Source organism: Drosophila navojoa, chromosome X (genome assembly GCF_054131105.1).
Source record: "Drosophila navojoa isolate 15081-1374.11 chromosome X, UAZ_NAV_1.0, whole genome shotgun sequence".
Classification (NCBI taxonomy): Eukaryota; Metazoa; Arthropoda; class Insecta; order Diptera; family Drosophilidae; genus Drosophila; species Drosophila navojoa.
In genome coordinates this window covers 21,152,725-21,180,272 of record NC_142895.1, presented here as the reverse complement: position 1 = coordinate 21,180,272, position 27,548 = coordinate 21,152,725, and the positions used below count along the sequence as shown (strand labels likewise).

Sequence of the window (27,548 nt, the reverse complement as noted above, 5' to 3'; positions counted from 1 at the left end):
CTAAATCGAAAGAAATTTGTTCTCAATAATTCTCGATAATTTGAATTTCTGTGTAAATCGAAAAAAAGCTGATCGGGGCTCTCTTGTCTATAAATATATATATTCACAATTAAAAATAATAGATATTATCTACCCAATTCGTGCAGCCTCAATTTTATTTTCAATTATTTTATTTTCAACTATTTTAATTTCAATCTCGAAATATCGTATATGATTTTGAGCGGATGGAATTGAAATTATAATTATTATAATGTAATGCCGTTATCTAGATACTTTCCCTATTTTTGCCGCTTATCGTGTGAAATGTTAACAAATTGCTCCGTAGGCTCCTCTGTTGGCCATGTGGCGAGACCCTCTGGCTGAGTGACATAAAAGACAAAGCCGCAATCAATGCGCCTGGCCCAGGGGCCGGCCAAAGGGAAGCAAACAACGAATAAATTTGTTGTATTATTTTGTTGAGGCTGTCGCTTCATTTTATTGTTTGTCGTCTGTTTAAAATGCGATAAATTAAATTAAATAGCGAGAGATGCCGGAACAGGGACGGGGACTGGGATTGGGACTGTGACGGTGGCCAGCTCCTGCTTTTTGGGAGTCACTTGGCTGCGGGCGCTTTTATTTAGCTACTTACAGATTATGTGACATTTATTGTTCACGCTTAAATCTTGAAAATTGCAATTTAGCGGCCTTTGGCTGCTGCTCCCCGTTGGTCATTTTCAAGCCCTGTGAATCTACATTTTGGGCACTGTCTGGGGTCGGGGCTGGGGGTTGTTGGAGCTGATGGGCGATTGCTTATCAGTCAGCCAGCATCGGGGCCAAGCGCTGCCGTCGGCCAAGGACATTGTTTGCCATTGGCAAAGCTAAGACGGAATTATGTCCTTGGCAGCGTCTGCTTTGTTACTTTTTGCCTCTGCGCTTGCCATTGCCATGGCCATCGTCTTTGGGTTTATCGTGTAAGTCGCATTGCTTCTTTCTTGTGCCGCCGCACAAATGTCTCGAGTTTCCGTTTTAATAAACGTCGATTCCGGCTTCCTGTTTGCTGGCATCGCATTCTCGCCATATCAGCTCGTATATTTAGCGGGAAAACCCACCACCACCAGCAGCAGCTCTGCCAGCAGCAGCTCTGCCAGCCGGCAGATTCGGGCCAAAGTAATTGCTGGTAGCATCGTGTCGCGTCTGCTGCGTCTTCATTTATTGCCAATATAATATTTGACTTTGCTGGAAATTTAATTTCCTTTTTGGCTGCTGCTGCTCCTGCTGCTCCTGCTCCTGCTGCCTGCTACTGCATTTCGTCTGTGGTGGCATTTGGGCAATTTGCGCGTTCACATCATTGGCAGCAACGTGACAGCGGCAGCAACAGTCGACAACAACAACAACAACAACAACAACAACAACAACAGCAGCAGCGAAAGTCAACGTCACTGACACTGCCCTTGGGCCATGTATTACAAATCGGGTTAAACGGCTGCCAAAGAACAAAACGGATGTCAGCATAACAAAAACAACAACAACAACAGCAACAACAACACTGAGAGCTGAAAAAAAGAAAACAGCAAGTGTCGCGCTAAAAAGGGTTAAAATTTATGATTATTAAACCATGCCCTGAACCCCAACATCCAACATCCAGCCTCCGCCTCCTCCAGCTCCGCCCTCACATTAGCGAAAGCCAACGGCAAAGCGGCGACAAATGCCAAATGCTGAACACAACAAATGTATCACGAGCACAAACCAAACAGCAAAAGAACAGTTGGCTACCCTTTTGTCGAACGTGAAATACCCTAAGTCTATAGCTAGATGAGGAGTACCTGACCATGAGCAAAAGCTAGCTGCGCCGGCAGAAGCTGACAGAAAACATATGTTCATATGGATTTGGTAAATGTTAAGCTTTGCTCAATTGCACCAGATGCTTAAATTATGCTTTAGGGTAATCCGTGAAGACCATTAAAGCTTATAGAAATAAATATATACTTCTCTATACTTATATTAATATGATGGGAAGTATCGAAAGCAACTCAAAATATTTATTTGATCATTATTTGAAATGTTTCAAACTAAATATAAAACAATTTCCCAACTGATATTTATGTTCATTTCGAGTGGGTCTAGTGTAAACACGAGGACCCTAAATGGCATATTGCTATGTTAGTTTACATTTCTAGCCAACATAACAATTGCATACATTAAAGTTGCTTACATACAAATTTTTATGTATAGATCGTATGGAAATATTTGGTTTTATGTTTATACATTATTTTTTAATATTTAGCTGCTCTATGATAGACTCTCCCAATATGATTTTAAAGTGATTTACTAATACGTATAATACCTATATCTTACTGTATGTTAACTGCGTATGTTAAGTTGGAGAAAAGGTTGAAATTTGTTTAACAGAGCTAAGTTAAATATGGCGCTTAAATAATATTATGTATTTTAGAGGGAAAAGGAAAAATATTAAAATCAAGATAAAAAAAAAAAAAATTAAATCATTAAAATATTAACTAAATAATAATAATTATTATTATATAATAATAATTATTATAATATATATATTTACGTAGTGAATCCAAGTAAACAAAATAAATTGTTAAACAATTTATTAATAAAAAATTATTATTATATATAATTACGGAGTGAATAATATTTGATTGATGCAAGAAGCAGACCAGAAGATTTTATACAACAGATCGATCATGTTAGCTAATTTTAAAGTATACAGAAAATAAATAAACTGATGTTAACTTGAGCAACTCAGAGTATAAACAATATTTCTGGGTCAGTCTTGATATACATATTTGTACTCTTTGTCTATCTATGATATAGGCATTATAATTTCATTAATTATAATCATAAAAGCATTATAAATCATTTAATTTATCAATTGAACACCTTTTGCCTCCATCAAAATGTATATACCCACTTGAACACAAACGCAAAGAGGGAAAACGGTTAGTGGAAATCGAAAAACTCTAAGCTGGCAGTTATAAAGCGTGTGGCGCTCGGGTAGCTTGGGCTGGGCTGGACTGGGCTGGGCTGATCTGGGGGGCCAGAAGTGAAGACAGAAAGAAAGTGCAGCGTTTTTCGTTGGCAAAACGTATAAAATAAACATATGAATATTTATGCCAGACAGCGAGGAAGATGGGCGGGGTATGGACAGAGCTCGGAGAGCTGGTGGGAGAGAGAGAGAGGCACAAGAATAAGAAACAGTGAAAAGTCTCGAATTTTCGTTTAGAGCGTGTTGTTTTAAAGCTACTTGAAATGCAATTTGTGAAGGAAGTGCAGAAAATGTTCTGAGATGGGATGAGACAGAGACAGAGAGAAAAACAGTGAGAGAAGTGAGAGAGGTAGATGGAAATATATACAGATAGAGACAGAGGAAAGCGAGAGAAAATAAATGTGTTGAACGAAGAGATATGTTCAAGAGATAAAAGAGTGAGAGGGAGATGAAGAGAAACAGCAGAAGAGAATGAGCAAAAAAGGGGGAAAAAGAGAGCTGGCGAGGATAAGAGAGATAGAGAAAATGAGTGTTAAATGCGAGAAGAAATATTGGAAAAGGAAGAGCATGGTAGGGATAAAGAGAGAGGGAGCAAAACAGAGCAGGGCGAAGAGAAAAAGTGAAGGCATGTAAGATAGAGAGAGAAAGAGAGAGAGGGAGACAGAAAGAGAGAGAGAGAGATTTAGATGGAGAAAAAGGTTTATTATATACAGAAACAGTGAGTAATAAATATAAAGACAGAGAGAGAGAGAAGTCATAGACCAAGGGCAGTAGAAAGTATTGGCATGATAAAAATATGTTTATGCTTGAGATTGTTGGCACTATAAATCGGATTACACAACCCGAATGGGATTTTTATTTGCCAGAAATTGTTCAAGTCTTTTCAGTTAGCAAAGAAAATAAGCAAACGAAATTTAAAGAATTCCACTGCTCGAGATGGCCTACAAATTCCCCATATTTGGGGTCAAGTCATTCTCCTGCCTTGGTCGAAAATAAAAGCAAATTCAGGGCCGGCTGCAGCTTGACATCTGCTCAGGTCGTATTAAGTCTCTGTTAATCTGCAGAGATTCGCTCAAAGTTCTGCCTGCCGCCCTGTCACGGCCTCTCTCCTACTCTCTCCCACTCTCTCTCTCTCTCTCGCTACTTGCTGGCAGTTCCATTAAACGTTCCATGGGCATTAGGCAAAGTGTTAAAATTATGATCTGTTAAGTGTCTAAATACGCACACAGAGCCAAGATGTGCGACTGCTTAATAGATGATGCTGATGGTCGTTGCTGTGTGTGTGTGTGTGTGTGGGTGGTGGGATGGCTGGGGTACTTGGGGCTGGTTTGCTGTGTGTGCCAACGCTGGAGGGTTGTCCACTCATTCATTGAATGCCGCCGTTGGAGTGTGTATTTAAAATGTCATTTTGTTGTCAACCTCAGACTTCTTGTCTTATGTCAAATTATAATTATGGCGCCATGCTACTAACGACATTAACACAACAGCAGCAGCAGCAGGAGCAGCAGCAGGAGCAGCAGGAGCAGCCGTTTGGAGGGGGGATGGCTGCAGGGCTGTGACGACAGCGCCATTAAATTGCCTATGCGCAGTGTGCGAACCCTCTTGGCACTGACTGTGCCAATGGCTCCGGGCCCATGGGCTTCGCTTCTGGCTTCATTATCAGCATCGAAAGTTAAAATGCAGACGAGCCAGCGGCAAACGTAACATTTTCTATTACACTTGGCAAAATTGTAAGGTTAAACGTTTGAAAAACTTTGTTTTAAAATCACTTAGCGTCTGTCTCACACACACACACACACGCATGCATAGTTGAAAAGGGTGCAGAGCTTTTCTCGTCGCTGTCGCCTTTTGCAAAGTGGTGATAATTTTTGCTTTGTTGCGAAAATTACAGCATTTTAACCCGGCTTCTGGCTGCCTGGCTGCCTGTCAGCCAGCAGCCGGCAGCCAGCATCCTGTTACGTCCCAGCTCGTCCCACTCCTGCTCATGCCACTCATTCTCACATTTTCTTGCTCATTCTTTGCTGTGCTCTCCTTTGGTTTGCAACGGACGCGACTTGTGTCGACTTTTAATGGTTTTCATCTTATTAGCAGCAAAGTTCTTTGCCGTTGCCGTTGCCTTTTGTTGCCACGCCCACACCCACACCCACACCCAAGACAGTGGGACAGTGCACAAAATGGCTAACAGCAACAGATTTATTTGCAATATTTGCTCATTTGGCAAAACGCCGTCGACGCAACATTCAAGTCTTTTGTCTTAGCCACTTTGTGCCCCATCGGCCCGCCGTCTCGCCTGGCGTCTGTTGGCTGTTGGCTGTTGGCTGTTGGGCTCTGCTTTAGCTTACCACTTCGTTAGTTTGTTGACGCTTACTGTAGCTGCTGCCACGCCCTCTTGCTAAACCGAAAACCAACTACCCATGGCCGCTGCTCGCTTGTTGCTCGCTCGCCCGCACGACCGCCCGCCCGTCCGCCCGCCTACAACTTGGGCTGTGTGGGCTGTGTGGGGCGCATAATTAAAAAAGTTTCATTTCATTTTGTTGGTTTTCTTGGTTCGTTTCGTCTGTTTATGTTCATTTGTTTTCTTGTGTAGGTTTCTTGGGTTTTCTTCTTGACTGCCGCATGCCCTGCACCGCATTTGCCGCCAGCCAGGCAATATATATTTGCTGGCCGACCCTCGCTGGATCTTGGGTGGCTCCACTCTGCTCCGCTCTGCTTGCCCTTGTCCTAATGATGGCCGCCCTCTAGCATTTTTTGCATGCTTCGTTTAATTTAATATTAATCTAAGAACTTTGTTTGCTCTTCGCGTGTTATTCGTTATTCGTGTCCTTCTGCAGCTGAAACTTGCAAATGAGTTACGGCCTGGCCATGTTTCCAATGGGCAAACAAAACATCATTCGCATCATCAGCGAGAGTCACTCTGCCATGTGGTTAACTAAGTCAAGTTTCGCCCACATTCCCAGAGTGGTGGTGTATATATATGTGTGTGTGTGTGTGTGTGTGTCATCGAATGTTCATCGAATACGCGAGCCATGCATCCTAGTAAATACTTTAATTATACATATTTTTAGGTATGTCTCCATACATCAGTTTAAAGATTTCGCTTACTCTACGAGCTTTGAAAACTTTTTTAGTTCAACGCGCATTTTAGTTTTTGTTTATAATGTATTTAAAAAAACGCGTTGCAGCTTATGAGTTTAACCTATCTTATATGATTTGCTGGCTATGCTTTTATATGTATTCAAAATTTTAAATATTTATTTATTTATTTATTTTTTTTCATATAATTGAAATAACGAAAACCAACTTATAATATTTTCTAAATACATTTCTACTGTCCTTATAAACATAAAAAATAATTTAAAACGAGTTGTCCCAAATATTAAGCAATAAAAAAATCTGATGCCTTTTTATTTTTGAAAGAAAAAATTATAAAATTAGCAAATACAAATTTTTTGTTTTTTTTTTTTAATTTTAAATATAAAAAAATTATATGAATATAAATATATAAAAATATATAATTTTTTATATATTTAAAATTAAAAAAAAAAATAGTAAAAAAGATTTTAATTTGTATTTGCTAATTTTATAATTTTTTCTTTCAAAAATAAAAAGCTTCAGATTTTTTTATTGTTTAATATTTGGGACAACTAGATTTAAATTATTAAATTTTTTTAATGTTTTCTTTTTTTTTTTATTAATTTTTGTTCTATACCATATATAATATATACTTTGGCAACAACTTTTATTTTTTTTATTATATATTTTAACTCCAAAATTGCTAAAAATAAACTTCGAGTATTTTGTTTTTTTACTTTTCTTTCAATATACATACTTAAAACGTGTTGTATTTTTTTTTTATTATTTATGTATAAAAATAAAATTATATGCTTATATTTTTAGTAATTGCCGTAATATGTATTTGTATTTTGTCTTTTCGATATCGTCTCATATATCTAGCATTTTCACAGAGCATTTCCATAATTTTGTCCCAAAGTCGCACTCAATTAGCCCAGCTGAACTGAGATGAGATTGAGTGTTTGGCACGGATAAACGCAGCAGCTCCAGCTCCAGCTTCAGCTCCAGCGCCAGCTCTAGCCGAACATTCATATTTGCTGATTAACTCATGCGTTTGGCATTCAAAGTGTTTGCGCCCCTTTTGCGAAAGGCAGCTGAAGAGTGAAGTGGAGTGGAGTGGAGTGAGCGATGTCAGCGACTGCGCTGGGAAATGGCATTTTCATTCTTGCTCACAATTCGAAGGTTCATGCCGCCTTATGAATATTCCAAATATTTCAAGTTTTCGGTCTGGGCGTGGGCGTGGGAGGGGGCGACAGTACAGTGGGGTCCATTGATGTGCTGGCTGTTATGGCAACTCTGGCATGCGCAACCACTATATAGGGTTGCCATGCCAAAGTTACTTAATATTCCAGTTCACTGTTTGACCAATGCATTTGCTAACAGTCAGACAAACACACACACCCACACACACACACACACCCGAATGTTGCCTGGTTAATCAATCAGTTCAATCATTCAATCATGTATTGTCTGCGTGGCTGCTGTGTTTAGTTAATGATGATGCTGCATCGGTGTGACTTTGCCAATTCAGTTCGGGTTAATTGAGCGTGAGGCATGCTGCACATGCCACATGCACTTCGGTTCACAAGTGCATGCGATATAATTGGACGACAACAGGCAGGGCCAGTGGAATGGGTTGGCTAGATTCCGAATTCGATTTGCTTTAAATCTTGTATTATAACAAAATCACATACTAAATCCCTGCCACCCTCTCTCTCCTCTCTCTCTCCCTTTAAGGTAAGAGCTTTACGCTGACAATTGTCATCTCAACGAATCCGATACAGATCGCCACCTATACGAAGGCCATCAAGGTAACGGTAGATGGGCCACGTGAGCCACGCTCGAAGGTGCGCCATCAGGGCTTTCATCCGTTCGCATTTGGACCACAGCGTTTTGGCCCGGATCCACTTATGGCCGGATTACCCTTTAAGTTGCCAGGTATGTAAGCCGCTTCTTTCCCTCAGACATCCGTCAGTGCCCCCAGGCGCCTCGCTGCTCGTTAGGCCAGGTATTGATGTCGTTACGCACGATAAGCTCTAATCATTTGTTTATAGAAACATGTCTATTATAAGGGTTAAACAGCAGCGAGTGGCGCATTAGCTTCATCTACTCCGCACGCCCAGAGGCCCAGAGGCAACGGAGAATTTTTTATTCAAAGCAGATTAAATTACTTTATTACGAAACTCAACTGATGACAGGCAATTAGATAAGGCTAGCTGTAAATTTAGCTATTCTCCAAGTCAAATGCCAATAAATGGATTAAAGGATTGATGAATAAGAAAGGGATGGAAATCGATTACTCCCTAGAAAGTCTGGAAGAGTTGTCTGTATCAAGATTCACTAGATGCCACTAATCGAGAGAAATTGATTAAGTCTGCTCAGAAAGAATCAAACTATATTATCGGAGGTAGTACTTTATGAAAGATGAATAGATTTCTGTATAGAAGGTGTAAACATAGAGACTTGGATTCTTGCTTGATTGCACAAACTTAGACAGTCTTAGGATAGAATTATTCTATAAAACTGAAAAGTCATGCGGCGAGCTAGTGCTCTATGATAGCGTTATAGCTTAGGGGATGTAGAAATATAGACTTAGATTGTTGTTAAATTCCACAAACTGAGACAATCAGACTTAGAGATAATCAGACTTACATATAAGTGAGACAGACTTATATGTTTATGAACTGAAAATAGATTTCTGTATAGCAAGGGAAAATATGAAATTAAAATGTTGCTTTATTCCATGAGCTTAGACCTTAGGGAATGTAGTCTTTTGAGCAGGAAGCACACTATATAGACTCTAGGTTATAGTGTGACATATATTCAAACGAATGGTAAATATATATTTCTCTCTCAAGTAAAAGAGTAGGTAGTGTTCAGAAAAATAGCTAGAAATCTTGATTGAATGAGAACTATGTTCAATATTTCTGCAGGGTTTTCGACTGGGGGAGCAAGACCCAAAACTCAACATGTATCTCTATGTGTGTTAAAAATGTTACTGGATTTCTATGGGCTTAGAGCTAGAAACTCTGGATAAATATTTGTAAATTTAAGGACTAGATTAAATGTTCTCTTATAATATGACAAAAGGTAGTATTCGAAAGAAAAGTTGGAAAATTAGCAAAAAAAAAAATTAAAACTGATATTAGAGTTCTAGACTGGGGCAGTTAGTTTACTATAGTATCCTTCAGCACTTCTGATTGCTATTGGCAGACCCTTAATGAGTACTATGCAGTCAGTAGCGCCCAAAGGTTTACCTTGTTACTATTCATTTGTGCCACTCCTATCAAAATTATTATTAAGATGCATTGTTATACTTGACATTTTCTTGAATTTGCGATGTCTTCAAAGCAACCTGGAGACATTCATCTTAGTGTATGATGTCCATAGGAACTATAGAGTGGTAACATCCATAATAACTCTACCATCTAATCTCGCTATAAGCCTCTTTGAGGCTTGAGGGTTTTTTTTTTTAGAGATAACCAGTTTTTGCTGGCACTCGTCACTGTGTCCGTCTTACAGCTGTAGCTCCGTGCTGGCTGGCAGCAATCATTAACAGTCGAAGGACATTAGCATACGGACGATGACAAATGCGTGCTCAGTCAGGCGCCGGGTCCTGGCGACAGGCGTGCTAACAGATTCGCGCTGCCTTTTTGTTAAACCCCAATGCATCTGTTTGCCCTATTTATGCGCTCATAATGCACACACACACACAGGCACACACACGCGCGCGCGCATACATAGGGAGAGAATAGAGGCGACAATTATATAACAAAACAACAGCTTGAAAAATCCATTAAAATGATTTTAATCCTTTAACGAGTCACAAAACGGCAGCGGCATCAACTTCGACTCGCACAATTCGAAGACGAGCAGCAACCCCTGAGCCCTGAGCCCTGAGCCATCAGCCGGAGTCACCTCCCCGCCGGCAACCCTTAGCAATCGGCAGCAGCAGCAGCAGCAGCGGGCGTAGACTTAAATTATTTTAAAGCGCGCGGCGCGACTGTTGCAACAATAAACACGCGATATAACCAGACTGCGAACAAGGATAACGACGGCAAGGCAAGGACAATGCCGAAGACTGCGAAAAGTCGCCGTCGGCATCGTCGCCTGGTAAACAAATCCCGTTTGATACGCTTTGATTTTATTAAAATTTAACAATTTCACTATGAAATTTATGAGGCGACAAGTGGGTGAATGCCTCGCTAGGTGGTGCAACCACCACAGCCATCACCACTGCCACCGCCACCGCCACCGCTGGCACCATTCATTTGTCTGTTGCCCGCAGTCTGCTGTCTGCTGTCTGCTGTCCGTTGTCTGTTGTCTCTCTGCTTCTATCACTTTCCCTTTTGCCTCGGCTTCTTATAAACTAAGCCAATTGAAATCTTGGCTTTCAACATTTCCAATATGAAGTTTTCGACAAAGTTTTCCAGCTACAGAAACGTAAATTTCCATTTGCTTTAACAAATGCATTTTATAGGATATTCCGTAGGGTTTTTCTGCATTTGTTAATTGCCTTTGGCTTGTGGCGTGTGAAGAGCAATATGATTTACATTTTTTAAGCTTTTATTTATAAGCGGAGTAACATCACTTAAGCAGCATTAAGTCTACTTGAGTCTGCCTTTAAACTTCTAATTTGCTGAAGCAATATCAGATGGCAGATATACTCTCTATCTCAAGTTGAATTAAACATCATGAATTTACTCTCAGATGCTTATTTAGTGCATTTATTAAGTTTATTTATTAAGTTAATTTTCCAACTCTCTTTAACAAATTTGCTGTAGGCGAATCTGGCAAAGCAAAGCAATTCTCTTTTTATGATATTTTATTTTTACATATACGTATATTTAAATAAATAAAAAACATTCAACCTTATATATATTTCATTTTTTGCATTTTTTTGTTAATTATTTAAATATTCATATTTGTATATAAATTTCAATTATGCATCAAATCAGTAAAACAAAATTTTCTAGGTATGAATATTTATAATTATATAATTTTCAGAAACGCAATATAACAAAGAATATGAATTAAATATTTCATATAAATAAACTATATTAACATAAATATATAAATATATATAATTATAAATACAAGTAAAATAAATTTGACAGCTATAATTAATTAATTATTTTATATAATTAATTACATAATTAATTTTTAAAATATAAAAAAGTAAAAAATATATATATATATTTTTTTTTTTTGGTTTAGAAATAATATTTTGGCATATAATAAAAATCAATGTTTTTATAATTTGCTGCGGTATGAAACCAAAATATATTACAAATATTTTTAAGTATTTTGATATTCAATAATTTCATTATAAAAAATCAAATAACAATTTTTTATATATATATATTTTTTTTTGCCTATATACATATTCTAAAATGCAATTAAATTTCACTTTAATATTTGTAAGCTGAATCTAATGGAATATTTTTTATATTTATTCAATGCATTCTAAAGATTTTAATCATTTACTTATTTTTTATTTTCAATCTTACTATAATGAAAAATAAAAATAAGTTCTCGTATTTCTGACAATCATTTTTTATACTTAATATTATTTTGTGTAACTGAAATACAAATACAAGAAAATCAATAACATATGAATTTATCTCTATTTGTTTAGGTTTTGTTTCTTGTTTTTTAGTTTCTAAATGAGTTTAGTTTTGTTGCGGAATGTTTCGATACAAGCCGGAGCAGATCATTTTTTATTTCATTTTATTTTATTTTCTACTTATTTTAATTTTATTTTATTTTTTTTTTTTTTTGGAAAACTTTGACGCCCCAAAAGTTTTTTGCTCTTGCGAACCGAAACTGCAAAGTGACACAGCAGCAAAAAAAAGTGTCTCAAAATTACATTAAAAACTAAAAGGCTCTAGCCATGTGTGTGTGTGTGTGTGTGTAGTTTTGGCATACACAAAATGTAGTTGACACTGGAGTGCTGCGTGTCACAGAAAGTTTGCCAAATGATTAAAAGGACTCGACGCTGGTGCCTGCTGCCAGGAAAATAGTTGAGCTGGCTGCGAAAAAGCGAAGCCAAGTGCTTTTCTTGATGGAACGGAATAAATATTAAATGGCGTCGTAAGCAGGGCACATTAGTGCCACGCCTCTAGCCAAACACCGCCCCACCCAGTTGGCTGTTGCCTGCCTGCCTGCCTGCCGGAGTGCAAGGTGCCCGCCCGCCCGGGGGCCACGAGTTACGAGTCACGAGTCACGAGTGTGTGGAAAGTGGAAAATTTGTAACTTCCGCAACGGATATCCTGTTTCATACACGCGCGGCCTCTACTGCGTGTGTGCGTGTGTGTGTGTGTGTGTGTGTGTGAGTGTACTCCGGCAAGCCTTTTGAAGTTGCCTTCATCAGCTACAGCAGCAGAAGCAACTAAAAAAGTTTCGCGTTCGCGTTTTTAGTGAAAATTATATTAAAATTTTGTGCTTGATGTAATTTATGTCATAAAACCCATCTGAGAGTAGACACACATGTGTGCATAATTACACATAGACGCTGTGCATATGGGTGTGTGTATGTGTGTGTGTATGTGTGTGTCTGTATGCGGGTGCTAATGGCTTAAATTAATTTTCAGCTTGAAATCATTTTCAGCGCATTGTCTTGAGCTGCGCTCTAACAAGCTAGCTCATATCACATACATATAGCTACAGTATATACACATATTTACAGCATGTATACATATTTATATATATATTTAAAATTTCGGGCAAGCGTATTTATTTAAAACCCTTTTGCCGTCAGCCGCTTTGTGTTGTTTGCCTTGCAGGACCTTGCACGAGGCCGCCCGTCAAAGGCAGTGCAAAAGGCAAAGGCAAAGATCAAAGTGCGCACCACGCACATCATCATTACACACACACGCACACACACACACACACACTCCAGTTTATATTTTTTTTGTTACTTATTTATATATTCACTTGGGGCCTTAGGCCTATGCGCCTGTATTAGCGCACTCTACTAGAGCGGCGGCTGCTTAAAGCTAGAGCTGTGCGTTTTTTATTTATAAACTGTTTAGCCCGATTCATATACATATAAATAAGTATATATACATAAATATACACATATATATTTTTACATCTTTTCTTAAAGTCATTATACAAAAGTTTTAACGTGAGTTAAGAAGTGCATTAAAATTGTATAGTATTAAGTTATTTAAAATTTGAAAATTTAAAAAGTTTAGTTTAGATAAAAATTTGTTTAAATAGAATTTTTGTTATATATCCCATATTTGTATTATACACTATATCCATTTATGTTTGTTTTTCTATTTTCATTTTAATTTCGATTTTTTTAGTATATTTATGTATATTTATTTTATTTAGAGCTAGAATTAATATGAAATAAAATCGAAGTTGGGGCTAAGCACTGGCAGCTTCATATCTATTCTTATTGTTACGTCTAGTTTACTTTTATTTCTATGCTCCATTCTCTTTCTAATTCTATTTTATTTTAATTTTTTAATGCCTTAAAAATAATTTCTTCATCGTCTATTTATATAGATTTATCTCTCACTGGAATGGAATTCCATCCCTTTCCCAAGCTTTAGTTAGTCTGTATATAGAATAAATATTTTATATATATTTTTTTTACTCAATCATTAAGCCAGGAGAAGAACTCTTTCCTCTCTAACCATGAAATGTCTCTAAACTAAAAGAAACTCCAATAAACTTGGCCACATCTAAAGTCTCTAATATGCCAAGTATATGATTTAATAATGGTATAAAGTCTATTTAACACATGCAAATGCCTGCAAGGGTATTCAGTGTTTGCCCTGCCACATGTCTCTCAATGCTTTGCTTCTTTCCGCACTTCTTTTTTTCTTCGAGCAGTGCATATGGAATCGTATGTGGCTGTGGATGTACGCAAAGGGTTAAGCATTATGTCTTTAAACAAGTTGATAAACTCGCTCGCTTGGGCCCGGCGCCCTTGTTGCTGTGCATGAAATGAAATGATTTAGTGCAAATAATCAAACATGCAGACAGACAGACAAATTTGCACAGTCACCGTGAGGCTGGGAGGTCCGTGGGGAAGGCCTACAGCTCAATTTGGCTGGCAAAAAGGAAATTTTAAAGTCATCGTCCTTGCTTGTCCGTGGCCCTGACTGTGAGGGCTGTAGGCCTTTATGCTGTATGTGTCTGTGTGTGTGCGTGTGTGTCGTTGCCCCCCAAGGACATATTACAGCATTGATTCAATTTCATGTCAATTTACGTGTCAATGCGACACTAATACGCCAAGGGTCGTGGCTATTGCGGAAAGCAGCTGAATGCCCCGTGACCCCGTCAGTCCTGACCCCGCTGCTTGACATGCGGCACGGCACGGCTCGACACTCCACACAGGGCGCCGTCGGGTGGCCAAGGTGTGCATTTAAAATTATTTATAACATTTGCGAAAATATGTTTGCCAAATGCCAACAACTCCGTAGTTGCCGTTGCTTTGCAATTTCTTTTTGCCGCGCCCCGAAAAGTATGCTACGTTTTTTTTTTTTTTTTTTGGTAATAACTTGCGGCCTGTTACGCACATGGCCGATGCGTGTGTGTGTGGGTGAGTTGGAATGTGTGTTACGCCAACCCCGGCAATTCCCCCAACCACCAGCACCACTCGCATGTGTTGACAACACTTGTGTAACGGTAAATTTGTGCGTATTGTGCGTGCGGAGGAGTCGGCGTCAGAGTCCGGGAGAATGAGAGTGGGGAGTAGGAATGGCAGCAGGAGTCGGTGTGCTGGACGGGGGTGGCAAAAAAAAAAAACACTTCGACTTCTGCCTTGGGTTTGCCAATTGAAACTGGGGTCCCTTTGAGCTCGTGTCATGCCTTACAAAATATCAGCAAATTTGCCAAAACAATTTGCAAAGCTACGGCAAATACGCACGTGTAAATACCGATATGACAGGCACTTGACAACAGCAACTGGCTCAGAAATTGATCACAGTTGCAGCTCACCTGTGGCGGTGCTTAAATAGAATCGGACTACGTCCGACTGCTGCCTGCTGCCTTCTGCCTTCTGCCATCTGCCTTCTGCCTTCTGTTTGGCAGCCACAGCTGGTTCAGTGTCTTTATTAAGTGAAACGATTTTACAAATTGCCAGCATCAGCTACGGATGCCAAAGGAGGATGAGTGAAAATATCGATAGCCAGCGGGAGGAAAGCGAAAGCAGATAATCATTTCAGGCTTATTTTGTATACTGAATAACTGTTTGTATATTTAGAAATATTGGGAATATGAATTGGAATAGAAGTAGAAATATAAATATAAATATATATAGAAATATAAATATAAATATATATAGAAATAGAAATGCTGATTATACTGAGCGAAAATGTACTACCACGATAAAAATATATATACACATACCATAATAGATATGATAAGTAAATCCCTATTATTTTCTATTATATTAAACAAATAATTAAAAATTAATTTGAAAAAAGAACACATATATAATAAAATAAAATAAAATTAATATTTAAAATAAAAATAATAATGATAATAAAATAATAATAATAATAATAATCGAATAATCAAATTAAATTTCTTAAGCTTTTACGAAAAACAGAGATATCATTTTTTGTATTTTATTTTATTTTATTTTTTATATACTTTAATTAATATTAAATTTTAGTATAAAATAAAATTCAAAATTTCTTAAGCTTTTACGAAAAACACTTTTTAATAGTTATCATTCTTTTTTATTTTATTTTTTATAGACTTTAATTAATATTAAATTTTTCTTAAGCTTTTACGAAAATAGTTATTATTTTTAGATATCATTTTTATTTTAATTTAATTTTATTTTTTATATACTTTTATTATTATAAAGTTTTAGTATATAAGACTATATTAAAAAAAAAGTATATAATAAAATTCTAAATAATTAAATAAAATAATATAAATAAAAAATATTTTAGCTAAAACACAAATATTATTTTTGGAAAAAATAATATAAATTAATATAAGGCTTTTTGTATTTATATTTATTTCACTATTATTTTATTGTTCTTTTCTTTTAATTAATTCGAATTATTCCATTTAATTATTCTTTTTTTAAATGTATTTTATTTTTCTGTCAAGTCACTTCTAAAAAAATTAAAATAATATAATATATGAGTCATAATTTAATTATCAATAGAACTCAAAGGGAATCAGTTTTATATTTGTTTTGCTTGAAAATTAAATGAATTTAACGAATTTAATCAATTTGAAAGATCAAGTTTAAAGATATGATTGCAAACCTGCTGCAGTCTTCGGAGTTAGGCTGGAATTCGTATGATATTCCCTGGGTCTCTGGCAAATTATACTCAAATGAAGTCTGTTCAATGAAATGGGCACTTGGAACTACTTAGAAAATGAAAGAGAATTACATACATGTATATAGCCGATGCTTAGAGCAAAATCAACTCACAAAAGCGAAACTAAAGTCCTGAGCTGCTGTACCAAATCAATAGGCTTAGGTCGAGCTAGTTTATAGTTCATACTCTAGAAGCTAGACACACACACACGTTAGGGTTTTATCATCATCATCATCATTATTATTATTATTGTTGTGAACTTTAAAATGTAGTAAGCAGTCCTTGCATTCCAGATTCGCTTCGCCTTGGGTTTTGTTTTTAATTCGGACTGGATGCAGCCACTTTTGTTGATTGCCCAATAATATATAAGTGTGTGTGTATGTGTATGTGTATAACAAAAACAAAGGGAAAATCCGAATTTAAAAAAAAGGACATTTACCGCAAAGTGCGCACCAAAGTAACCAGCATTTGGAGCATTTGCCGGAGCTGGCGAGCGAGCGCGCTGAAAAGTAGGCAACAGAAGCGCTCGTTGCTCGTTGCTCAATGTTGTTGGCGCTGCTGCTGCTGCTGCTGTTGCTGCCGCTGCTGCTGCTGTCGCTGCTTCGCTTCGCTGTCGGCGATGGCAACAGCAACAACTGTTGGCGCAGGCGTCAACTCTGAGCGCAACTCAAGACGCGCTCTCGCTTTCGCACTCGTCGCTTTCTCTCTCTGAGTGAAAATCCAGCGACTGTTGAGAAATTGAGTCGAGTTGCTTTCCGCGCCATGTACTTTGGTCGATTTCCCCTGATTCGTTTGGATTCGCTCAATGTGTGTCTGTGTGAGTGCGTGTGTGTGTGTGTGTGTGTGTGTGTGGTGGGGGGTACGCTGCCAGCCAGCCACCCACCACACATTGTGGTGAGTTAGGAGGCGACTTGCTTAGGCCACGACGACTTCAACGCGTTTTTTTCCAAGTCGCTGTCTTGTGGTGAGAAATTGTTGCGCGCTGTTGAGCGTATTTCTTTTGCACTTGCTCTCTTCGGCTTCTGTTTTCCTTCTTCTTCTTCTTATTTTTTTTCTTTGCTGCCTATAGCTTGAGCGCCTTTCGTTTTCATTGCGGGCTCGTCGTGTTGATTCGGTAGTGGGGGGGTGGCGGGGGTGGGCCGGTTGGGGGCGTTGCGCTTGTTGCGGCAAGTGCCTGGCGTCGAGTGGAAATGCCGTCGGAAAAACGTAAGCGCTGTATTGGCCGACGGCAAGTGCGCTTCACGCTAAACACGGCTCGTTTCCAGGCAATGGAATGATGATTTAGCATCTGCTGGAATGCCAATTGATCCATATACATGCATACATATGTACATATATACCCTACACAGATTACAGCTCGGTCACTTTTATATAGAATAGATTTCAGACCTCACACATAAGCTGCAATGCAATTGCAGACGTCTTTGCCCGTGCCCCCAGCTCATGCCGCAATGTGGTGCACAAGGATACAACAGTAAAAAAAAATGGAAAAAGTGAAGTGAAAAAACAGCCAAAAACAAAACAAAACGAAAACCAAAACAAAAAAAAAAAAAAGCGTGGGAAGTTGGACGCATGAAAGCTTTTTGTGGCGCACCAATAGCACCGCGTTATGCCCCGCTACACAGACACTGCCACACACACACACACACATACACACAGAAAGAACACACTCACTCATGCATGGGGGCTGGGCTATGGCTGCCACCACACCGAAACCCAACAAAACGTCAACAGGCTGGGGCGCCCACCTAGCCCAACGGCCCAGACGAGAACGCCCGACTCCGACGAATACCGTTACGTGGCGTGCCGAAGAAAGCCCGACCCCAAACTGACACCAAGCGCGGCTAACCCTTTATCGCACATAGGGTTTCCTTACAGGACCGCATATTTAGGTTTTTGTTATGGGGTTTCACTGTCGCCATCCTTGGTATGCCTTCATGCGGTCTCTCTCGCTCTCGTTCTCTCATTTGTGTGCACATGTGTGAGTGTGAGTAGGAGTGTGAGTGTGAGTGGGAGTGGGGGGAGGGGGAGCTTGGCCACTGCCCGCAAACACACACACACACACACTAACACACACTCTGACACACATTCATATAGTCTGGGTTACCAAAATCGACGTGATGTTATATTATATGGAAACACAATTTGCTCAATGTCTGCCGCCGCATCCGCCGCATCGAAGTCTTCGTCGTCGTCGTCGCCGTCGTCGTTGCCGTCGCTGCTTCACCGTCGGGTGCCGCCGTCAGCTTCAAATAATTCTCGAGAGCGTGGGCGTGTCTGTGTGTGCCACTGTATGTGTGTGTGTGTGTGCTTGTGATCGTCGCAGTTTTGTGGGCTGTTACTGCTGCCATTTTGTGTGACACAGCTGAAATCCAACAAATATGGCCCCAACCATATGCCCCAGCTGGCGATGTACATAGCTGGCGTCATATACCTAAATAGTTTTATCTCTCCATACATATACAAATATCTCTCTATATATGTATGTATGTATGCATAGTTGTGTGTATTATCATAAAAAGGAACAGTTGGTGCAATGAGTCTGCTAATGGCATGGATACATTCACAACTTTCTAATGATATACGACTAAAGTAAATACTATAATGAGTGCTAATGCGTATGGGGCTATGCGAGATGTGAATCGAGAGGAAGAAGAAGACGCAAATGGAGAATAAAAATAATGCCACATGGGGAATATGTTGGATATGATAGATACTATTTAAATATAAATAGTTTTCTTGGGAGTGACAGAGAATTTTTAAAATAGTTGAAGTAATTTTTGTTACCTTAATTTATTAAAAAAAAAAAAAATTTGTTTATATTTTTGTTTTTCAAAATTCTCAGCCTATATATAGAGAAATAATAATATATTACATATATATTTCAAATATACAACATAAATTATATATATTAAAAATAATAATATTTATATTAATATAAATTTTATAAATAAAAAATAATAATATTTATGTAAATTTTGTTTTAGACAATTCCCTCAACATAATATCAGATAATAATAATAAAAATAAATATTATAGATAAATTTGAAAAAATACAATATCACAATTTTAAAATATAAAGTAGGTCTATTATCATTTTTAAGTATATTTTTAAAGTACTTCATATGTAGAATATAAAGTGAGCAACATAAATATTCGTTTATTTTTTATTTATTTATTTATTTTTTTTTGTGAGTTAATATATTAATCAACTTTATAATATTTGTTAGTTATGTAAAAATACTATAATGATATATTTTTCAATCTACAATTAGCATTTACACTTTTGAATTTCAATTAATATTATATGTTCCATAACCGCTTGAAGTTGAATAAAAAATATACGAATATAAATGTTACTCACTGTATATTCTACAAAAATCTGATAAAAAATAAAATGAATGTGATTAAAAACAATTGCTCTAGCATAATGTAAAACTAATATTTTAAATTGATTATATATTTATTTTATATTTATATATTTACATATATGATATGTGTATAAATATATTAAATATCGACTATTATAAAAATTATATGAAAAGTACAATCAGATATATCAAATATATAGTAATATGAATTTTATTAATACAAGTACAACTTGTAAAGTATTCTAGGGACAAAATTAATTGAAAAATTTCAAAACATATCGGAAATTCCTTGGGCCATTCACAACGAGCAATGTCCATAAATTGAATGAATCATAAATGCTTTCCTTGAGTGAGCTGCGTCTGCAACTATTGTGAATTGCGTTGTGTGCCGTAAGAAAATGAAATATAAAGTAAAAATATGAACAGCTCAAGTTTTCAAGATCTCAGACAGACATCAGAGCAGCAGCAGCAGCAGCAGTGTTTGACCTACTTAGAGGCACTTGTGCTTAGCAGCGGTATCAAGTGTCATATGTGATTTTGAGTCAACTTCAACTTGTTGTACAGTTCATGAAGTAGTTGTAGCTGAAAGTATGCCAGAAGATAAGGATAAGGATAGGGATAACGCAGCATGCCAATCAAGTAATGCGCCAGAGCAAATATAGCCTCAGTCTTGTTGTGTCTATGAATGTGCGTCGCGTCTTGGATGCCAGTCTCCGTCTCCGTCTCCGTCTCCGTCTCCGTCTCCGTCTCCGTCTCCTTCGTCTCCGTCTTTCACTGAGATTCAGACTCAACCTCAGTCTCCGTCTCCATCTCAGTCTCAGTCTGCGTCTCGGTCTCTGTCTCCGACTGTGCGCCCAGAGTCTCATTCCTGTGCTCGGTCCTGTGCCTGTCTGACTGGTTGGTCTGGTTGGTTCGTTGGTGGGTTGTTGGTGTCACATTTTCGGTGAAATTTTGGTTGCAAACTTTGGCAAAACTTGGCCAAGTATTTGGCCTCAAGTGCGCCAGAGCGGGACAGAGGCAGCCAAGCCAGAGCACGACAGAGTTGTCTGGGCGCGACTGACTGAGCGAGACGGAGAGAGCCAAAGCGATTGCAATTGAGAGCGCGCATGTGGGCGGCGTATGTGTGCGAGTGTGTGTGTGTGTGTATGTGTGTGTGTTGTGGTCGGTCTTCGTCTTCGACTGTGCGAGCAGAAGCGAGAGGCGCTTAGCAAGACGAGATTTTCTCAATGCTTGCTGCCTTGACGTTTTCTTAAGTACTCATACACACACACACATACACACATATGTGTGCACACATACATAGCCAACAATGAGTCAACTGTGCTTTACTTGGAGCAGCATCTTCAGTCAGCGTCGCCGTCGACCGCGTGCTATGTGCGACTGCGGCCTGGCATTTGAGCCTCTTTGCCAGCAGCCCCTCTGCCCTCTCTCCACTCTCCTCTCTCCCTCTTTCTCTATCGCTGCTCGCTGCAGCCTCCTGCTCCAGTCAACACTGTAGACCCAATGGCTTGCAGCCAGAGCAGCTTCCTTCACGAGCCCGCAAATGTGGGCTGCCACTTGATGGCGACAATGCCGTAGGAGTTGGACCATAAGGGTCGAGACGACGCGTTGCTCCAGCAGAGACACACACACAGTGACAGAAAGAGAGAGAGAGAGAGAGAGAGCAAGAGAAAGAGAGAGGCCGTCCAGACGGTGCAACGACATTGTCGACTGGGATAATTTTAATGAATTTATTTAGGAGTTTACCTTCAGCTCGCTTCGTTGCTTTGGCTGGCTTTAACCTGACTCTGGCTCTAGCTCGGGCTGCCTGCCAGATTTGCCCAGGTAGCATTCAGCCTCTGCCCCCATCTCTCCGTCCGTCCGCTCTGGCCGTGCTGCTCTCATTGGGCGTGCACCGTCTGCTGGCTGAGGGCGACTCAAAGATGCATTTACATAAGCAGCAATATGGCGGCTTGTTGATCAACATGTAGACGGGGGCGGTGGGCGGTAGGCGGGGTGCCGCCTCTGGTGGGCGGTAATCTTTGCCCAATGTTGTTTTGCAGCGACCAAAATGTGCGGCAACGTTTTCGGTCTTGCACAGTGGGCTATATGTGGTCGGGTCGGACGGGCTACGGTTTTGGGCTTGCCATTGGACTTGCCCCTGCTCCAGGACGGCGACTTGGAGGCTCAACTCATATTTGGGCTGTTTGGCTTAGCCTTAACCTGGCCAAGCCTAGAGCTATTTAAATTTGATGACTTGAAACTATTTCACCTGGTATTAAAAGCAATTCAAATAATTTTTACATATGTAGCTTCCGTTTATTGTGATTTTTCTTTTTTTTATTTTCTCCCGAGCTTCCCAATAATTATTGAGCCTTTTTATACTTTCCATATTTAGTGAGGTCCGAAGTCTTAGGCTCATCCAGTTCACTTTTTAATCAATCGTCGAAGGATTTGCTGACAATAAACTCGCATTCGATGTGATATAACCGTATTATTTCCATTAGGAGCTCAGCTACCAGTTCTTTGGCTTGCTTACGTTTTTGAGATTTGCATAGAGAGGCAGTAGGTAATAGTTAGATTATAAAATAGCTCGCATACAGATAGACGTTGGGTGTGAGCTAGGGGATTGTCGTAACATTTCTGTGTAGTGAGATTTTTAGGTAGCCGTAAAAAGAAATTCATTAACTTAAGGACAAATCAAAGTTAGTTAGTTGATAATTAACATAGTGATGCATAACCGAGCAAAAAGCTCAAAATTTGAATCGAGTTTCTTCTCTGTATGAATATATATCCTATATAATATATGATATGTATATGAATATATTTTGATTTTTGTTTTTATTTTTATTTATTTATTTATTTTTTTTTTTTTTATAAATGCTGAAATAATACGTCGATACGTCGACAGAAATGGAGCCTAAACAGAACTACGTTATACATTAAAAAAAAAAATTGCAAAGAAAAATAATCTCTTGTGCATAGTCCCAAGTGAGCGAATGCAGGAGGTATATAATTATTCTAAGATAAGCAAAAAACCAATTTTTGTTTTCATTTAAATTTAATTCTAGAAGGTTGAAATTCGAAGGGATATTAAACTTTATTTCAAAAGATTGCAACTTTTTTTGCCTTTGTCGTTGTTATTTAGCGACTTGTACTAGAGTATTAGGTGAGATAATATAGGAATATAACTAGACTGGGTAATTAGACTACACTAGACTGGCTTCATATAAGGGATTATTTAAATATTGATATAAGCTAGAGCGACGATTTATTTCTCTTCGATCTCTAGATTTTTATATATCTCTGTCTTCTAGCCAGAATATATAAAACATTTTAAATGGCATTGCTGGTGGTATTTAGGGAATCATCGAGGGGTCTAAAGGAAAGTAAGATATATGCATTTAATTTCAGATTGAAAGTGTGTTGATGGGCTTCAGCAAGCAAAACATATTCTTCACTTATTCTTATTGCACTTAGAGCTTAACCGACTTGTCATCAATACAGAACCTATTCTAAATTTGAATTCCACATATGCGAAGGGTGTAGAAGTTTACCTATCCCATCCAGCTCCTCGGCGCATCCTCTACTCATCCAGTTTAGGACATCATTTGAGTTTCTCATGCCTTTCATCTCATCTCTTGCATCTGCTTTGCAGGCTTCGCTCATCACCTGGTTGGGATGCACAGTCACTTGCATGCGCCCGACTGGCGAGCTCACATGGCGCTGGGCGGACGTCCGGGCTTTCCGGCTGGGCCCTTCTTCGCGCACCACCATGGCGCCAGCTTTCCGGGCGGTGCGACCGGCGGCCTGCGCGGTCTAAGCGGTAAGTGGTCCATTCACTTCATTCAGATTGCTCCCAGTTTAATCCGAGATTTCTCTCCGCCTGCGGCTCGGCAGACAATCAGCAGCAGCTGGCGACGGTGGGCGCGGCGCACAGCACCACCAGCCCGGAGGGCTCGCCGACGACCACGACGAGCGCAACGCTGAGCGCCTTCGTGCAGCCGCCGGCGTGCAATGCGAGCGGAGGGGGATCGCCGCCGCTGATGCTCAGCAGCCTGCAGCATCACGACAATAACAACAACAACAGCAGCAGCAACATCGACGCGGGCTTCGAGAGCGACAGCATCTCGGTGACGGGCTCGCCGCGCAAGAGCATTAGCTCGCTGACGCACGACGAGGAGGAGCCCGATCCGGAGGCGGGACGAAGCCGCAGTCCGACGCTGCTCAGCGCCGATGCCAGCAGCGTGGCGACGCTTGTGGAGCCAGCACCAGGAGCTGGCAGCGGCACTCTCGATGGCACCGGCACCGGCACTGGCGGCGGCAGCGGTGGTGGAGGTGGGGGCGCCTTCACAGCCCTCATCCAGCGCAGCAAGAATCCGAGCGAACTGTTTGGCGGCTTTGCGGCGGCGGGCGGGGCTCACTTCGCGCACACGGCGCACAGCTTCAATCCGGCGCTGGCCGCCCAGCTCTTCCTGCAGAGCCCGCTGCTGCCGCAGTCGAGCCAGTGGCTCTACACCCAGCTCTATGGCAGCTACAGCGAGCTGCCTTGGCTACGCAGCGCGGCGGCAGCAGCCGCTGCCAGCTCCACAGCTGCCCCACAGCAGCAGCAGCAGCAGCAGCAGCCACAGCCGCAGCCGCAGCCGCAGTCACAGCTGCATGAGCCATCGGTGCTGGCAGCGGCGGCGGCTGGCGCTGATGCCGACGGCGTGAATCTGATCAAGCGCTGCGTCACGCTGATCACGCACAATCCGCCGGATGCGGAGAACGCCAATCCGAATGCCTCGCCGCCAGTTAGCTCCTCGCGCCGGTCGCCCTCGCCCGTGGAGACCATCGACCTGGACGATGTCAGCACCACGTCGCGATCGGCCAGCGGCTCCAGCGGCGCCGGCGGACCAATACGGACGCGCACGCCCAAGCCGACAGCGGACGTCTGGCGCCCGTACTAGCGACTGGCGGCCGCCTTGCTGGGCACCTGCCTGGCGGGACAAGGACAGAGGGAACGGGCGCTGCCGTAGCGGCCAGTGGACTGTGAATTTAGGTCATATCGCAGCGTGCGAGGGCTGCCCCACAAGTATTAGCAGACGAGCAGTTCATATCACAGGCGCAGCAGGTTTACAAATTCGAGTTTTCGAAATCGAATTCAGTTGGATTTTCTAGCAAGATCTTAAAGTAGGTGAAGCAAAACCTAGAAAGGGAAATTTCTCTTCCATTGATTTCTCACAGCTCTTTGAACACCCCTCGCACAGTGTGTAAAATTTATGTGTGTTTTTTTTAGAGGTCTAGATTAAGCCGGATCACATATCGAATTTAAACTAATTAGCATTGCCCGAATGTAGTTGATGAATGAGGTTTTTGGGTAATTATTATGGTACTATATATAAACAAACAAACACTCACACACACACTCGCACACACATACACATTATACATATATATTATAGAGAGAGAGAGTTAGCAATCTGTGTAAATTGAGAAATTGAACATATGTATGTATTATTATGCTCCCCAAAACTATTGCAAATATTCGTTAAGTCTATAAGAAAATACAATTTTTTTTTTTTGCGCAAAGAAAATATATATATAATAAAAGAAATATTATTAAAACTAATTAAATGCATATATAAATGCACAGAATATTTGAAATATAAATCTAAGCACAATTATAAAAAAAAATAAATATTTAAAAAAATGAATAAAAATTACAGAAATTGTATATAGTTTCTTAAGTAGCGTATCAAGTTTCGTTAATAAAATTTCAATTAAAATGCAAAACAAATTCGAAATAAATAAATTAACTTCAGGGAATAATCAGGGGCTTTCAGTAGCTGGCAAACGCCCAGAAAACCAGACAGCAAATAGACCAAGAAGCGTATGTAAGTGAGAGAGAGAGAGAGAGTGGAAGAGAGTGGGAGTGAGTTGGTCAGATAATCAGCGCCGCCAAGAAAAGCTTTTAAGAAAATTAATTCGTATTTCTTTTGGCACGGTGCTCCCGCCTCAGCCCGTCTCTCTCTCCCTCATGCCTGCAGCCCTAATTTAAGGGGTTAAAACCGGGCCGGTCGAATTTATAGCCGGGTCTTGCAAGTTGGCTCTGCAAATAAAAAGTTGAAATTAATGGATAAACTTGAAAGCGAAAAACGCCAACCGAAGCCAAGCTGCTGAAAGACAGTGAGACTAACCAACCGGTAAAGGGCATCATACGTACATACGTACTTGGGATATGGGTGAGATACTGCCTCTCACTCTCTCACTCATCCGCCCTCGCTCTCCCTCTCTCTCACACACTTTTTGTATGTGGGATCGAGGAATTTGGGCATTCGCATGCACTTTGGCCCATTCAATTCGGTTCCAGTTGCCGAATAATAAATGAGCGCTAAGCGCATATTAAATTACGCTGACAGATTTAAATAAATAACATAATTAGCCAAGCGGACCCCAAGAGAAAGAAAAAAAGAAAGAAAGAGAAAGTCTAATAATCATGACAAAGCAGCTAATGCAACTGAGCCCTGGGAAATGCTGCGCGAAACACAGTTCCTTTGATATATTGCATGGAAAAAATATTCAGCTATATTTTTAGAAATGTTTTTCCTTTAACAGAAATTTGAAGTATTTAAATAATAATTTAACTGCTTTTAGAATTTTATTTATGTTAAAAAAGGGTCAAATAATCTCGAAAGCTCAAGATTCTTAAAACAATTTGTATGTGATTATTATATAGAAAGAATACATTATATTATGACTGATGATATCATTGATGTAACATTGGTGCTTAAGTAATCATAATATTGTATTAATAATAATTTAAAAAAATAGTAATAATAAAAAAAAAAATAAATAATAATAATAATAATAATAATAGTACTTATACTAATAATAAAAATAATACATAAAATACTAATACTAATAATAAAAATAATAAATAAAATACTAATACTAATAATAAAAATAATAATTAAAATTCTAATAATAATAATAAAAATAATAATTAAAATTCTAATAATAATAATAAAAATAATAATAAAAATTCTAATAATAATAATAAAAATAATAATAAAAATACTAATAATAATAAAAATAATAATTAAAATACTAACACTAATAATAAAAATAATAATTAAAATACCAATAAACATAATAAAAATAATAACTAAAATAATAATTAAATTACTAATAATAATAATAAAAATAATAATAAAAATACTAATAATAATAAAAATAATAATTAAAATACTAACACTAATAATAAAAATAATAATTAAAATACCAATAATAATAATAAAAATAATAATTAAAATAATAATTAAATTACTAATAATAATAATAAAAATAATAATTAAAATAATCATAATAATAATAATAAACAATATCAAATAATAACTCCTGAGCTAAGAAAGTTGTTGGTTAACAAGGATTATCATTTAATATCCTAAACAGTAGAGAGTTTTAGAATAATGATGCTGCGTGAATAGAAAATTTAACATTTAATTGATATATAGACTACAGTCGTTGATTAAAATTTAAGTGTGCTCTAGTCAAAACTTTCCGTCTAGGAGATAGACCTAATTTTGCTGTTATTCCACTCATTTGACTCTTCACTTATAAAGAAATTTAACTGTTTATATATGCACTCATACTAAGGCTTTAGTATAAGCAATTCATTCTTAATCAATTCAATGTTGATATAAGTATATAATTTATGTGATCTGCCACGCCTCCTTCTTTCCTTTTACAGACGACCTTTATAACCTTAATTATATGATATATTTCGCATTTCCATTGGGTTTCAATGGCTATCAGATATCAATGAAGTCGGACAGTTAAAATCGTTATTAA

The 27,548-nt window shown here is 38.9% G+C and overlaps 1 protein-coding gene across 3 annotated transcripts in view; it reads left to right on the top strand.

Annotated features, from left to right (window-relative positions):
• The window catches only part of RunxB (RUNX family transcription factor Runt related B), a 40,435-nt gene extending 15,575 nt beyond the window's left edge, over nucleotides 1-24,860 (top strand). For 2 of the 3 annotated variants that reach the window (XM_089264295.1, XM_089264294.1), the window contains 3 exons: nucleotides 7,799-7,999; nucleotides 23,374-23,541; nucleotides 23,616-24,859. In XM_089264295.1, coding sequence (XP_089120421.1) covers nucleotides 7,799-7,999; nucleotides 23,374-23,541; nucleotides 23,616-24,664 — 1,418 coding nt within the window. In that variant the 3' untranslated portion in view covers nucleotides 24,665-24,859. Of the gene's footprint in view, nucleotides 1-7,798; nucleotides 8,000-23,373; nucleotides 23,542-23,615 lie in introns of all 3 variants that reach the window. The other variant, XM_089264296.1, reaches the window with a different exon arrangement.
• Nucleotides 24,861-27,548: the final 2,688 nt, after the last annotated feature.